The 16179-nt window shown below is 42.0% G+C and overlaps 1 protein-coding gene across 2 annotated transcripts in view; it reads left to right on the top strand.

Moving 5' to 3' along the window:
• The first annotated feature begins 8843 nt into the window (after nucleotides 1–8843).
• Nucleotides 8844–16179, top strand: part of Tekt3 (tektin 3) — a 55190-nt gene continuing 47854 nt past the window's right edge. For both annotated transcript variants that reach the window (XM_090351582.1, XM_090351581.1), the window contains exons 1-2: nucleotides 8844–8949; nucleotides 13605–14212. In XM_090351582.1, coding sequence (XP_090207708.1) covers nucleotides 13634–14212 — 579 coding nt within the window. In that variant the 5' untranslated portion in view covers nucleotides 8844–8949; nucleotides 13605–13633. The remainder of the gene's footprint in view (nucleotides 8950–13604; nucleotides 14213–16179) is intronic.

Raw genomic sequence — 16179 nt, 5'->3', positions numbered from 1 at the left:
TATAGGATCTTGGAGAATATTAAAAATGACCTTAGATCTTAGCCTTGATATAGTTTCTTGTTTCTTTCCCATCTATAATGCAATGTTTGATCTATTAACCTAGCACCATAACCAATGCTTAGCAACATTAAAACAAATGGGTTCCCTGTCCCCTGTGTGTTGTCTTTATCTCTTCCATAGTCTCAGAGTCTCAGTACAGAACTTCACGTGAATCATTTCTTTTGGCACTGGTGACACATTTATGATCCAGGACTCTATCAATAAATGTCACGACCTGGTAAATAAAACTTGGTGTGGGGGACAGAGTTATGAGTGTTTGAAGTCAGGGACTCACACTTGCTAGTCAGTTGCTGCGTTACTGTCATGGTACTTTTTTCCTTGTTTGGCTTTAGTTATTTTTCAGGTATAATCTCAAGTTTTTGTCCCGCCTCCCTGTCAGCTGGGATGATGGATGGCAGGTGCATGCCACCACTGCCTAGCTTATTTTTGAGTTAGGATCTCCACAAATGGTTGTTTAGGCTGACTGTCTACCTTCTGCCAGGCCTGAGGAGTTCTCCCAGAACACATTACCTGTGAGTCTGTTTTCTGGACAGAACATCATAGGGCATCTGATTGATGCTCTTCCCTTCAGGCCAAGGAGGCCCCTTCATCCTCACTTCACAAGGTGACCTGGGAGACTTATGCTGTATCCATCACAACACCAGTAAGTGCCAAGATGGAAGCTGGACGTTTTCCCCTCCAAGCAAGGTGCCCATTCATTAAGCAAACATAAATGAGATCTCCATGGTAGACCATACTGATGGCTGACTGGAGGAGACGTAAGAAGGATACAGCTATTTGAAATGAAGAGAACTATGGGTTTTAGGACTGGATCTTTCCTCAAGTTAGATTCTAACTCTAGTATCTCCTGGTTAGTGTGAACTTGGCCAACTTACTTAACCTCTAAGTTCATGTAAAGTGGAAACAATTGATCCACCGGGTTGCTGTCAGAGAAATGGATGAGCTGACGTGTATGAAGCTAGAGGTGCAGATACCTTATAAATGATTCCTGTAAAACTGGAAGTGGTGGTACACATCTGGCATCAAGTCTACTAGAAAGCTGAGGTTAGAGGATCCTGGTTCAAGACAAGCCTGGTCAAGAAGACTTATGAGGCCTCTTCTCGGCCAATACAAAATCTGGTCACAGTAATATGTGCCTGTTATCCTGGCTGCATGGGAAGCACAAATAGGAGAGTAATAATTCAAGGAGCCCTGGTAATTAGTGAGATCCTGTTAAAACAAATAACCAGAGCAAAAGTGATTGAAAACACCCATCTAGCAAGTGAGTTCAAACTCCAGTACTGTCTGGAAAAAGAGGGCTGCAGTTGGGGTGTCAGTGGTTTCTTCCTGTGACCCTAGCTACATAGGAGATTGAAATCTGAGGATATCGCCATTTGAAGGAAGCTAGTCCATGAAGTAAAGTCCATGAGACTTTTAATCCCTAATTAATCACCAAGAGGCTGGAAAATGGAGCTGTGACTAGAATGCCAGCCAGCCTTGAACAAAGAAACTGAGGGATATACCTAGGCCCTGAGTTCAATGAAGCACCAGTACTTGCAGTCATTGGATACAATGACTAAAGTTGGGAAAACACTGTCCATAATGTCACAGAACTCAGTGTAGTGGCAGAGGCAACCTGTGAGTACATCTGACATGGATGACTATGACGATGCTACCATGGAGACAGGAAGAAAGCTGGGAAGCCGACCACTTTCCCCTAGGTCAGGAACTCACAAATACAATTATGACCTTGGATGTGCATGTCATTTAACCTTTGACTCACAGCTCCACCCTCTGCTAACCTTGACTGAGTCTTTAGCCCTTGGCTCTCTGGAACTATTCCCAAGGCGTCACTTGTAATCGCCTGTTATGAAAAGGTCTTTCCCATGTCAGAAAGCTGACTACCTCACACACCCTCATAAATAGCCTAGAAACATAAGCAAAACACAACCGTGACAACTGATAGAGTCTTACAAGACAGTGAATGATCATTCTCAATGGATGCAGTACACACCCAATTCAGTCTCCTTGGGGCCTTCTGTTAATTATCAGTGTTACCATTCTGAATTTGAGCTCACATAGAAATCCCATATCCAGTTTCCAGGTTGATGTTTCTTGTTTGCAAGAACTGATTCCCAATGCAGAACACAAGGCAAAGAAAGCCCTGGATAGTGAGGGTGCAAGTGTAAATAAGATATTGCAAGTATTGTTTTTGCTATACGGGGTCTTCTATTATTCCTTATGAAATTTTGGATTGCCTTTTCTATTTCTTTGAAGAATGACTTTGGGATATTGATGGATATTGCATTGAATTTTCAGATAGCCCTTGGCAAGATTGCCATTTTCACAATGCTAATTCTTCCAATCCAGGAGCATGGGAGGATTTTCCATTTCCTCAGTTCTGCTTTAATTTCCTTTTTCAGGTTTTTAAAGTTTTCATCATAAAGGTCCTTTGCATTCTTAAGTGAACTCCGAGGTACTTTATTTTCTTTGAGGCTATTGCAAAAGGAGTTGCTTTCCTGATTGCTGCCTTAATCCTCTCATTGTTGGCATATAGGAAGGCAGTTGATTTTTAAGGGTTAATTTTATACCCTGCTACCTTGCCCAAGTTTCCAATCAGCTCAAGCAACTTGGGAGTGGAGTCTAAAGGGTTCTTTAAATACAGAATCATGTCATCTGCAAAGAGGGAATGCTTTACTTTCTCTTTCTCTATTTGGATCCCCTTTATGCTTACTTCTTGCCTAATTGCTCTGGCTAGAAGTTGGACTCTCCTAACAGAGGTTAAATGAAAGGACCTCCAGGATATAGAAACAAGAGCCATATAATGTGTGATTGTTGTTCTTAATGTACTATGTTACTTCTCATCTCTTTTGCTGTCCCTTGGTTATCTCCTATTGTTACAGTAGCTTACCTTGTTATCTGATATATTGTATATATGTGTATTTGGTTATTTGAAATCTGATAGAGAAGGGGGGAAAACAAGATGAGAGGAGAGAGTGGGAGGAGGGAAATGGGGACCAAGACATGAGAAAGGGTATCAATGTTTGTGAAGTAATGTACCTTCTATCTGGCGAATATAATGTAACCCTTCTATTAATTAAAATAAGAATATTTTAAAAATAAATAAAAAGATATGTTCCCCTAAAAAAGATTTTGCAAGTTTGTTTTCTAAGTCATTTCTTTTTTTTTTTTTTTTTTTTTTTTTTTTTGCCAGTCCTGGGCTTGGGCTCAGGGCCTGAGCACTGTCCTTGGACTTTCTCAAGGCTAGAGCTCTACCCCTTGAGCCTCAGCACCACTTCCAGCTTTTTTCTATGTATGTGGTACTGAGGAATCGAACCCGGGTCTTCATGCATGCTAGGCAAGCACTTTAACCACTAGGCCAAACTCCTGGCCCTTTCTAAGTCATTTCTAAGAACAATATTAACGGTTACATTGTAAGAACCTGCATTATCTTAAAATGTAGGTGGCAAGTATTCCTTTCACCTATTCCACAGTGTGGATATTTATATTTCCACAATAGCTGTATAACCCTATAAATAGTTACAGTGTATAATTATATAATTAGGAGGATTAAGAAGGAATAAACAGATTAGACTAAGTTGGCTACAAAAGCCAGGCTATTTCCTTTTTCTAAACATTTCTACTCTTTTACAACATAGTCATGGTCTCATGGTCCTTATTCTTCTGTCTTGCTTTTTTACTCCTTTCTGTATTGTTCCTTGAAATTTCCCTTAACTCACCCTCACTATCAAAGTCAGACAGATAGACAGACACAGACAGACAGACACAGACATATAGGCACAACACAGACAGACACACAGACACAGACAGACACACAGACAGACAGACAGACACACACACACACACACACACACACTTCTCATACATGCTTCCATTAAGTCAGGACACTTAGGAGGGTGTCTGTGTCATTAGATTACAACACAGTAGAAAAAACTCTTTACTGAATATATCAATTAATGATTTCTACATTGCTTTGGGAAGAATCAAGCAATCAGCTATACACAGAAATCATTTTCTGTGTGTGCCAGTCTTGACTTGAACTCAGGGCTTGGGCACTAGGCTAGCAGTATAACACTTGGATCACAGCTCCACTTCTGGCTTTTCTGGTGGTTAGAAGGAGACAAAAGTCTCATAGACTTTCTTTCCCCGGGGTTGACTTCAAACTGTGATCCTCAGATCTCAGTCTCTTGATTAGCTAGGATTACAGGCATAATTCTTTGTTTTTAATGACTAAAAAGTATTTTTTGGATGTGCCCTAATTCATAACTTCAGAACTGCCTCACTAAGCTGGGACCAGTTTCTCCAAGTGTGTTCATTTTCAATAAGGCTGACATTATAATGTATAATAAATGTTATGAGGTTAAAAATTCTGCAGTTAGGACCCCATTCTCTCTGAGAATTCCCATATTCATTCCCCTTTGCGCTCAGAATCCATCAATGTATTGGATTCTAGAAGTACTAATTTCATGGTTGATTGAACATCCCAGGGAACACACTTTGGGAACCTTTACCCTGTGCTAACAAGCAGAGGAAAGAGATTCTCCCAGCCTCTGGGGATGTCCTTGTCATGACAGAAGCAGCTGCTGCCTGATAAGCAAGTCTCTACCCAGTGTTCCCCTTCTCTGCTCTGCCAGTCAGGATGGGCAGAAGTCACCCACCATCCGGTTCCAATCTTGTAGACCTTTGGAGGATCTCACGAAGCAGCTACCTGCCACCTTCAGCCACATAAGCCCATACTCTCACCTTGCCATCAGACTTGGTACTATCACCAAACATGACCTTGAAGGACTCCAGTCCCAGAACCTAGATGAGTTTTGTTTTAAGCTTCCTTGGACTGGCCATTGCTCTGTCCTGTAGTTAGATGTAACAAGTTACCTAAATCAACCTATAAAGGGGGTCCACAGTTGATTTGTTCATTGCTCTGGGGCCCTGGTGAAGCCACATATACTTATTAGCATAGACAGAAGTCATCTCATGGTGGCCAGGAAACAGAGACAGGAAGAGACCAAGATCCGACCTTTCAATTTCCTATCCCCAATGACCCAACTTCCTCCCTCTTGGCTTCACTTGTTAAGGGTTCCATGACCTCCATCTGCATGGACTGCTCTATGGGCCCCTCTGTCTCCTGTCTTAGAAGGCGTGGCTCTATAGAATGCTTTGGATCTTTGACCCAGTGTCAGCCCTAATAGCAGTCATCAACCTCAGACCTGGTGATTCACAGGCGGTCAGCGTTTATGGGCTGTGCTGATGCAGGTGTTCCTTTCTCAGGGTTGTCAAGGAATACATGGTATAAAGGGCAGGGCCTGGCATGGCACTGGTTGTCAAAGCTACTCTTTCATAGTTGGTACTGTGTTGGCCACTTTCCGTTTATCTCCTTTTCCAGGGAGTTAGAGGAAAAGAAAGGAGACAAGAAAGCCAGAGAAACTCAGATTCAAAACATGGATGTTTCTCGTGTCTGGTTTGGTCAAGCCCTCCATCACCTGATCTAGTCAATGAAAGCGATAGCCTATGGTGCCATAGGAGCAGGAGGCAAACTGCTGTGTGAAAAAAAACCTAGCAAAATGTCTAGCAGGGATGGGAGGGGGAAGGTGGGAAAGAACAATGGAAAAAGTGACATTGATCTCAGATGCTTTGTACTCTTAACCCGACTCATGAAATTGAACCCTCTTTGCACTACTTAATCATAGAATTTAAAAAAAAAAAAAACCAAACCAAAAAACCAGGAGAGTTGGGGGGGAGGGCACAGAACTCAAGGGAAAATGGTTAAAAAAAAAAGGTGTGATCTATACAACTTGTGGGTGGAGCTGGGAGGGAGGGAATGGTATAACAGCACAGATTCAGTAGACAACTATTGCAGCATTGGAAGGTGTGCGTGTTATATGCGTGTGTGTATGTGATATCATGTATGTGTGTGGTATGTGGTGTGTGTGGTTTGTATTTTTGGTGTGTGGTGTGGTGAGGTGTGTATGTGTTGTGTAATGTTGCACATATGATGGTGCATGGTGGATGTGGTTTGTGTGTAAGTGTGGGGTATAGTATTGTGGAGTGTGATGTGTGTGTGTGTGTGGTGTTGTGTGGTTTGTGTGTCCTGGTGTGAGGTATGTGAAGATAAATGGGTCAATGAGCACATAAATACAGAAGCATTAGCAGATAAGTGTCACATCAAATGGCTCACAGGATCCTGTCCTCGTCCACACAAGAGGCTTTGCTGCCTTCTGTGGATCCCCACCTTCTGGGGATTTCTGAACCTTGGATAGCTCCAAGCTCGCTATGAACTGTTTTTTTCTACTACTATGATTTTTTTTTTTTGGTAAAGGTGATGTACAGAGCGGTTTACAGTTATGTAAGGAAATGAGTACAATTCCTGTCCGGCATTGTTTCCTCTTCCTAATTTTCTCCTGCTATCTCTCTCCTCCATTTCTTCTCCAAGTTGTAAACTATGATCCTATGTCAGCCCCCTAAGTAGCTAAGATTCCTGGACCCCAACCATGTTTTAGGGGTCCACAAGTGTCCTCGATGTGGCAGACTGAGAAGACATATGGACAAAGTAAGGAACAGGATAAGCCACCCATACATAAATCTAGACGTCCCCCGGGTGTTTCCCCAGAGACTGATGGGGGGGGGGGAGTAAGGGAGAGGCGGCGACTGCGTGCTCATCTCACAAGAAATGGGACCAGGGAGTGGGAGTTGGAGGCTGGAAAGTCAGCCTGGAAACCAAGTAATAGATGGCTTTGGTATCAAGCCAAGAAGTCAGCTGAGACTCCTTTATTTATTAAACTTACAAAAGCAAGGGCCCATGACTCTGCAGCTGCTCCTTGGGGACCTTCTTGTTTCGCCAGGGGAGAAGTGGATGCTACCCGTTATGTCTAAGGCAGCACTTACTTGGCCAGATGTATAAAGAACAGCCTGCAGGCATCAACTGGATGAGAGTCTCTCAGGCACAGCTTGGGTTTGGCTAGAGGAAGCAGGCTAGTGCGCATGAGCCAGCTAGGAGGCCTGCCAAGGTGGGCGGAGTTGGAAGTGAGGGTAGGTGGAGCTAGTCCTTGGTTTCTGAGCCAGAAGTAGAATTGAGAAGGGGTTGACAGCTTCTTGGGGAAGAGTGATGGCGGCAAGCAAGGAAGACCTGGGGCCACAGTAAAGGGAGTCTGATGATTGTAGGGGAGAGGAAGGAAGTGGTACAGATGTCCTCACCTAATATGGCCCATTAGCACAGTTTTAAAAGAATAGGTTCAGTCTGCTTTGTTGCTTCTCTACCTCCATATCTCTGACAGTGTCCTCCTGTACTAAATACTAAATACTCATGTTTCATTCGGCAAAGGCTGATTGAGCACTGCTCTAGTGGTGGGCCAGGAGCCATATAAAGGGACCTCAGAGGACAGAAATAGACTCGTCCCTAAAGTTCTAGGGCTGGTGAAGAAATGTGCGATTGAACAGCTGGAGACAGAAAACCTGATTTATTCCATTTATAAACACAAAGAGCCAGGCGCGATGGCTCACGCCTGTAATCTTAGCTACTCAGGAGGCTGAGATCTGAGGACCAAGGTTCAAAGCCAGCCCGGGCATTAAAGACCCTGAAACTCTTATCTCCAATTAATCTCTAGAAAACTGGAAGTGGCACTGCGCGGCTCAAGGGGTAGGGTGGTAGCCTTGAGCTGAAGAGCTGAAGGACAGCGCCCAGACCCAGAGTTCAAGTCCCACGACCGACACACACACACACACACACAAAAACACAAGTAAATACACATTGCATATGTAAAATAAAGACATTATTAAAAGCAATGCATAATACATAATTCCATTCCATTATATAAAACAATATAGTATGGTAACCATAATTGTGATAACCAAGACAAGATCTTTCAATAATCATGGAAAAATCTTTTGAGAAGGGATTTAATTTTTTTTCTTGAAAATTGGACTCCAACAGCTCACACCTCTAATCCTAGCCACTCAGGAGCTGAGATCTGAGGAGTATGGTTCAAAGTCAGTTAAGGCAGAAAAAGTCCAAGACTCTTATCTCCAACTAATCACTGAAAACCATAAATGGAGCTATGACTCAAGAAGAGGGTCAGCCTGAGCAAAAAAGCAAAAAACAATAACCAAAAAAAAAAAATACCTGCGGGCAGTGCCCAAGCACTGAGTTCAAGTCCCAGTGTTAGCACAAAGATCCATTTAATTATTTCGTGGAAAACAAAGTTGTCTATTAGGTAATTTGAAATTTAAACCAAGAGACATAAAATCCACTGGCTTCCACAAATCATGCAAAAGTCCAAGTTCTGCTAGAAAATCGTTTAGTTTTTGTTTTCTTGCCAGTCCTGTATCTCGAATTCAGGGCCTGAGCACTGTCCTTGAGCCTCAACACCACTTCCGGCTTTTTCTGTGTATGTGTACCTAGGGATCGAACCCGGGTCTTTGTGCATGCTAGGTAAGCACTCTACCACTAGGCCAAACTCCGGGAAGCCCTGTTGCGTACTTTTAAGCCAGTGGAATGCATTTAACATCTAATTTGCAATCATCTTGACATTCCAACACAGGTGAAAAGGCAGGGCATTATTTTTCCTGGCCCCTCATTTAGAGTCCCCCCCCACCTGTCTCCTCCCCTCACCTTCCTGGGCGCATGTGTCTCTGGGGACCTCGGTTACCCAGGGCCACGGCATCCATAGCAACCGCCCAGCTCTGGGCTGGCACAAGGGGCTGGCTCACAGGGAGTCAGCCCAGCCCTTCTTTGAGTGATCAGCGGGGGGCCGTTGACATCACAGATGGAAAAGGTGGGGCTGCAGCCTGCGGGGGTCCTGGTCTCACCCTCAGTGGATGCTGGTGGGTGAGGAGCCTGCGACCCTTCCCCCTCACCACCCCTTCCCACTCGTTTCGACAGTCATCCGCTGATAGGTGAGTGACCTCTACACTACTGCCTGCTTCCCCAGGAGACCCCCACAGGGCCCCTCTTCACCAGTCAGGGCTCCAAGATCCTACAGCGTGCCCAGCTCCCTCCCCCAGTGAAAGCCCAGGCCCCTTCCTTGTGTCCTTGCCTTTAGATGCTTTTCAGGGATTATTTGCACATGCACACACCAGGAAAGGGGGTGTGGGGACCCCCTTCCCACAGTCCCTAACTTGCACAATGTCTTAAACTGTTGTCAGTGCATTGCTCTTCCAACAGGGCTCCGCCTCTGCCGTGCGCCCCCAAAGATTTAGCTACTGAGCTCTCTCTAAACAGTGTATTCCATTGCTTTGCAAGTATGAGATGATCATCGCATTTTAATGATCTTGGTAAAAACTGAACATGCTCTCAGAAGCAGAGTGAAAATTCAAAGAGAATAAGCACTGTAAAGGTACATGTCAGCAAATGAAGCCACGTATATGCAATATAGTTATGTATATGCAATATATATTGAGTCATATATGTATTGAGATACATTTGCAAATCTTCTAGATGACAGGGGCCAGCCATTAGTGTGCAGCACATTATAGCCTTTAAAAGCAGAGAAATTACTTTCTTATAAGTTTGGTAGAATCCACCAGTGAACTTGTCTGAGGCTGATGTTTGAGAAAGGATCGTAAGCTGTAGGTTAAATTTGCTTAATTTTACTAGCAGGATTAGGCAGATTTTCTATCTCGTCTCTAGTCAGTTTTCAAAGTTGTGGGTTTTTTAATTCATTTCATCTATGTTGTCCAATTTCCTGGCATAAAGTTATTGTAAGTTTGTTTCATTATTTCACTACTACTGGTTTCTAGTAATACTAGTTTTCTTCTCCTTTCTCATTCTGAGAAATCTATCGTTTACTTTAGTGATAGGGCTCATTGTTGTTTCCCCCTATTTGCCTATTAATTATTTCTTAGAATTTTATCTTCTTATTCCTTCCTCGCACTTTGGGTTTTCTTTACTTTTATTTTTGTGTGGATGAAAACACTGGTCATTGATTTTTAGCGCATTCTTATTTTCTAATATAAATATACAAAGCCATAGCCTTCCCTACAATTGATATCTCTCATAGTGATACTTCTTGTTCTGAAATATACTTGGCTTAATATTAATACAACTACTTCAGCATTCTTTTGACTAGTGTTTACACGGTATATGTTTTCCCATATTTTTCATTATAACCTATGTGACACAAATTTTGCTATGCCGTTTTTATTCTCCTCTAGTGAAAGGTATTTGCTAATATCCCCTATGATTACTTCTTTTTTTTTTTTTTTTTTTGGCCAGTCCTGGGCTTGAGCTCAGAGCCTAAGCACTGTCCTTGGACTTTCTCAAGGCTAGAGCTCTACCACTTGAGCCTCAGCACCACTTCCGGCTTTTTTTCTATATATGTGGTGTCAAGGAATCGAACCCCGGTCTTCATGCATGCTAGGCAAGCACTTTAACCACTAGGCCAAACTCCCGGCCCCTATGATTACTTCTTTTATGAGTTATTTAGAGCTGTGTTGTTTTATTTCCTATAGCTTTTCATCACAGATTTCAAATTTAACTGTGATATATTCAGGAAATGTTTGTACTTTGTGTGAGCTCGATATCTCATGATTATTGAGACCTGTGCTGTGTCTGTGTTAGGTCAACCTTGGGAAACATCTCTGTGCCTTTAAGAGTAGAATGCGTGTTCCTTTGGGGTGGCATACTTTCATAGATGTGCATTAGGTCCTGGTGGTTTAATATTATTCAACTATTCTACATAAACCAATATACTTTTCCTTGAATTACTACAGCTCTGTTACTATATGGGTTGTAACACAACTGTGGATTTGCCCTCAAATTTACTTTTGTCAGTCTTTGTGATACCTGTTTATATTAATGATTATGTAGACATTCCAATATAATTATTTCAGTTTTCTTTTGGTTAGTGTTTACATGGTATATGTTTTCATTTTTATTTATAACATGTTTTTACATTTAATGAGATTTGTTTCTTTCTAGCTAGCACATGATTTAATATGACTATTTAAGACTCATGACAACTTATGCCTTTTAGTCATATTATTTAGGCCATGTGTTATAAGTGTAGCTTGCAAAAATAGTTGGATTCATATTAATCATCTAGCTGTTTATCTATGTGTGGGTGTGTATTCGTGTGTGTAGGTGTGTGCCAAGACTGGGGATTGTACTCCAAATCTTGCCATTTCACTGGGATTTTCACTCAAGGCTTGTGTTCCACTACTTGAACCATGACTCCAGCTCTGGCTTTTGTTTTCGTTGGCCATGGGGTTGAATTCAGGGCCTGGGCACTGTGCCCGAGCTGTTTTGCTCATGGATAGCACTCTACCACTTAAGCTGCAGGGCCAGTTCTGGTTTTCTGGCGATTAATTAGAGATGAGAGTCTCACAGACCCTCCTGCCTGGGCTGGCTTTGAACCATGATCTTCAACTCTCAGCCTCTTGAGTAGCTGGGATTACAGGCATGGACCTCCAGGGCCCAGTGAACTCTGGCCTTTTATTGGTTAACAGGGGATAAGAATCTCATGAACTCTTCTGCCTAGGCTGGCTGTGGACGGTGATTCTCAGATCTCAGCCTCTTTAGTTACTAGGATAATAGATGTGAGCTTTTGGCATCTCTTTGCTTTTTTCTTCATCTTATTTTCATCCCTCTTATCTTTTGCTTTTATCTCCTTTTTAGTTTAAATTTTTTCTCCAGTCTTGGATTTCTTCTACTTAGAACTCTTTAAAAACATATATAGAGGTTATTCCAGGTCAGTTATTTTAAAACTTACTGGTGTTTAGGCTGGGATCCTTTCTATAAAATATTAAGGTGCTTTAGTATATGTGAATGATCCAAATTGCTAATTATTATATTAGAGGTTAAAATTCAGACAGGAAACATGTAAATTCTTCAGAAGTAATCCCCATAACCTATTATGTACAATAGCATTTTGATTAAAACCAAAATAATTGACTGAGAAGAGGGTTATAGCTTTGCTCTTGGGGAAAGTGCTTTGCTGTTTAGCAGAGTGGCGAGGTTCCCATTTTCTGCATTTTCTCCATGGGGCCTGCATCATAGGTCATCTCAGCTATGGACAAGTAACTCCGCTGAACATTTCTGAGATGACAAATGTTAAAAAAAAAAAAAGAAAAATTGAATCTGAGTATTGATCAAATAATTTAAACTCTTTCACTCCTGGAAAGGTCTTAGATATACCCATTAGCTCACATTTTTTTTTGAGGACTTCTATTCCGAAGATCACATCATGTAGTTTTAAGTTCTCATGGGATAATTTAAATATTTCTCTATTTCATTTAGATGATCATAATAAAAGTGACTGTTCATTGAAACCCTCCACCACAACTTAACAATTTACTTCTATTTGGTAAACTCCATGACAATTTTACAAAGTTTTGCTCCAAGCCATTATTTTTGTAAGAGTTGAAAATTTAGAAAAGGTTCTTTTTTAAAAAAATATGAGCACACATATTTATCATTTTTGACATTCCTTGTTTCTTTGCACAGTTCCAAGTTTCCATCTTGCTCATTCCCTTTAACAATTCTTTCCCTGCACATCCACTGCTGCTGCTGAATTGCTTTGACTTTGATTTGAAAATATTTTTATTTCCATTTCTTTTTTTTTTCTTAAAGTTGGTTGGGGGGCTTGAACTGAGAGCCTGGGCCCTGTGTCTGAGCAATTTTTGCCCTAGGCTACAGCTCTACCACTTTGAGCTACAGCTCCACTTCTGGTTTTCAGGTGGTTTGCTGTAGATAAGAGTCTAACAGACTTTTCTGCCTGGGCTGGCTTTGAACCATGATCCTCAGATCGCAGCCTCCTAACTAGCCAGGATTACAAGCATAAGCTACCGGTGCCTACATCCTGTTTTGAATGATTTTTTTTCTGCATATATAATTCTAGGTTTATACTTTCTTTTAGTCCTGAGAATAGTTGTTTAGGGTTGGGATGGTAGCTCAGGAATAGGGGCTGAGATCTGAGGATGGAGATTCAAAGCCATCCGGGTCAGACAAATTTAAGAGACTCTTATTTCTAATTCACCAGCAAATGACTAGAAGTGGAGTGGTAGCTCAAGTGGTAGAGCTCCAGCCTTGAGTGAAAATGCCAAACCAGAGTGCTAGTACCAACACACACACACACACACACACACACACACACACACACACACACACACACACACTTTCAAGCCAAATATGTTCGTGCATACTTGTAATTCCCAATTACTTGGGAGGCAGAGGCAAGAAGGTCTCAAGTATACCCAAACCAAAACTATAAACAAGAGTTCAAGTAGTAGAGCACTTGCCTATTAAGCTTAAGGCCCTGGGCTCAATCCTTAGCTTCACAAAAGTTAACAAACAATTAATTAATGAATAAAAACCACCCAGTTGGAAGAAGGTGGCGTTAATACATTCTAGAGACACAGCCATGAAAAGGTCATTTTCACATTATCAGGCAAGGTGTGCGCACCGCCAGTTCTTCGAATGCCTACCATGAGTTCTGTGGCATTGCAGGGATTCGAGGTCAAATGTGGCCTTTGACCACATTGAGATGTTTTCCTGAGCTTTATCTACGTGACTGTCTCTTTTGCTTTTTCCCTTTAACTTAACAAACAAACAGGAGACACCTACAGATCCTATTTGGGCATCATGAATCTTTTCAATACGTCTTTGATGGCTAATTACGCCCAGGCGAAACCGGGGCCTATCAACTTCCTCCCTGCCATCACTTCCCTGGAATCTAGCAACAAGGACATCTTGCCCCATCGCAACCTGACCCACACGTTGAGCCTGCCCTGGAGGCCCAGCACGTACTACCGGGTGGCCTCTGACTTCCCGACTATGGGCTCCTATTGCACCCGAGCGCAGCGGGTGGGCGAGTGCTCCATGCTTCCCTTCGTCTCCAACCGGACCACGCTCTTCACCAAATACACGCACGATGACTGGTACAAGTCCAGCTACGCCAGCTTCCAGGAGTCCAACACCTCGAGACACAACTCCGAGAAGCTCAGAGTGGATACATCCCGCCTCATTCAGGAGAAATACCAGCAAATCCGAAAGACCCAGGTGGACACCACGCAGAATCTGGGAGAGCGCGTCAACGACTTAGCGTTTTGGAAGTCTGAAATCATTAACGAGTTGGATGAGATGATCGGGGAGACCAATGCCCTGACAGATATACGGAGACGACTGGAGAGGACCTTATCCGAGACAGAAGCCCCTCTGCAGGTAACGAGGAGGGATGATCACAGAAGCCATATCCTACCCTGATCACGGCCTGCTGAATGGATTTCTCAAGTGCTCTGTGTGTGTGTGTGTGTGTGTGTGTGTGTGTGTGTGTGTGTGTACACACACACACACATATATATATATATATACATATATATATATCAAACCCTTCTTTATTACATCACTAGCAGCAACGTCTTGTCCATACACCTTTAAGTAGATTCACTCGTAGTGAAAACATTGCCATTATCTTTAATTCACTGTCTAGAGCCACCATTGTAAGAAGGAATGAATTCTGGCTGCATCTGAAAGGGAGTGTTGAACTCAGAGACTGGAGCTTGTTAGGCTGGCACTCTATCATTTGAACCATGCTGTCCGCCTGGCTCTTTGCTGGTTATGTTGATGATGTGAGTCTCACAGGCTTGTATGCCTGGGGTTGGGCTTTGAACCACAAACCTCTGGATCTTAGTCTAGGATTTCAGGCGTGGCCCCCTCCCCCCAGCCCCCAACCCCAAAGGGACACATGGAGTTTTTCAGGTAGAATGCCATCTCCTCAGCTCATAAATGGGTGGCTCTGCTCACTGCGGATGCTAGATTAGGAAGTAAATTTTAAGAAAAAAATGGAACCACTGTAGGAGCTGGAGTGATTTTTATTGGGTAGAAAAATGGAACCTAGGACAGGCCGGTTGCCATGGTAACCGATGCAGCTTTTCAATGCATTGTGCCCGGGCTTTGGAGTGGGTTCATGCCATCTCTGATCCATGGTATCTCCAAACCCATTCTGCCTCTCACTATTGAAAGAACACATTCCATATATGAGGATGTGCAAACCAAACAAATTATTTTAGAAGCTGTATATATGTTATTTTTGTGTGTGTATATCCTGGCACCTGGGGTTTCAATTCGAACCCTTTACACTCTTGCTCAGTTTGTCTTACTCATGGCTCATGTTCTACCACTTAAGCCATGCCTGCAGCCTGGTTGTTTTTTTGCTGGTTAATTGAAGGGGATATCTTGTGGACTTTTCTGCCCAGGCTGGCTTTGAACTTTGATCCTCTAGATCTATCTCACTTGGGCCACAGCACTTCTGGCTTTTTTTTTCTATGTATGTGGTACTGGGGAATTGAACCCTGGTCTTTGTGCATGAGAGGCAAGCACTCTACTATTAGACCAAACTCCCAGCCCCCCATGAAATAGTTTTTAAAAAACTTTTGGAAGCTTTTGGACAGCCACATAATATTCATTCATACCTAATTTATCATTAGCATTTCATGTTTTTCATTGGAGTCATTAATATTCTCTGTCTCAAAAATATATTATAATCTGGCTCTACTATTTAATATATAATCTTTAAATTATAGTATAAAATTATAAGGACACTGTAGACTGCAGTTTGTTTAAAAATTCATGAATGAAACACTGATAGGATTATAATTAAATCCTATTCTCAATATTTTTATCCTTAGTGGATCAAAGCATATTATTTTTGCAATCAGGTAGGTAAGAAATTATTCTTTAAACAATGGTCACTTGGATTTTGGGCTCCACAAACATTCTGGTATCAAAGACAAACATGTCTTCCTTTCTTTAGGAGTAAATATTTGGAAATAATATTCTGAAGTATATGTTTCATACTATCAAATTATTCCTCTTAAATAAACTAATGGCAAATATTTTTCCATAAACTAATTAATGGGGATTAAGTAGTAGTCAGATACTTCTTTTTTTAAAATCAATTTTCCTAAATAGAATTTTCCCCCAAATTATTTTGAAGTCCCCTTTCTCTTTTTAACTAGCAGCAAAGAATTATTGAGTTCTGACTGTCTTTTCATGCTTGATTCCCACAGGATGGCTTGAAGAATTGACATTGGGAGTATTTGTTGACTTTTTTTTGTACTAGAGTTCACCTTACTGCTCAGGTACTTACCTTAGCATGGCCTTTTCACTCAGCTGGTGCCTTACCATTT

The sequence above is a fragment of the Megascapheus bottae genome, chromosome 17, assembly GCF_031878675.1.
Source record: "Megascapheus bottae isolate mThoBot1 chromosome 17, mThoBot2.hap1, whole genome shotgun sequence".
In the NCBI taxonomy this organism is placed as follows: Eukaryota; Metazoa; Chordata; class Mammalia; order Rodentia; family Geomyidae; genus Megascapheus; species Megascapheus bottae.
Note: the sequence above shows the minus strand (reverse complement) of the source record. Positions and strands in the feature narration are given on the sequence as shown.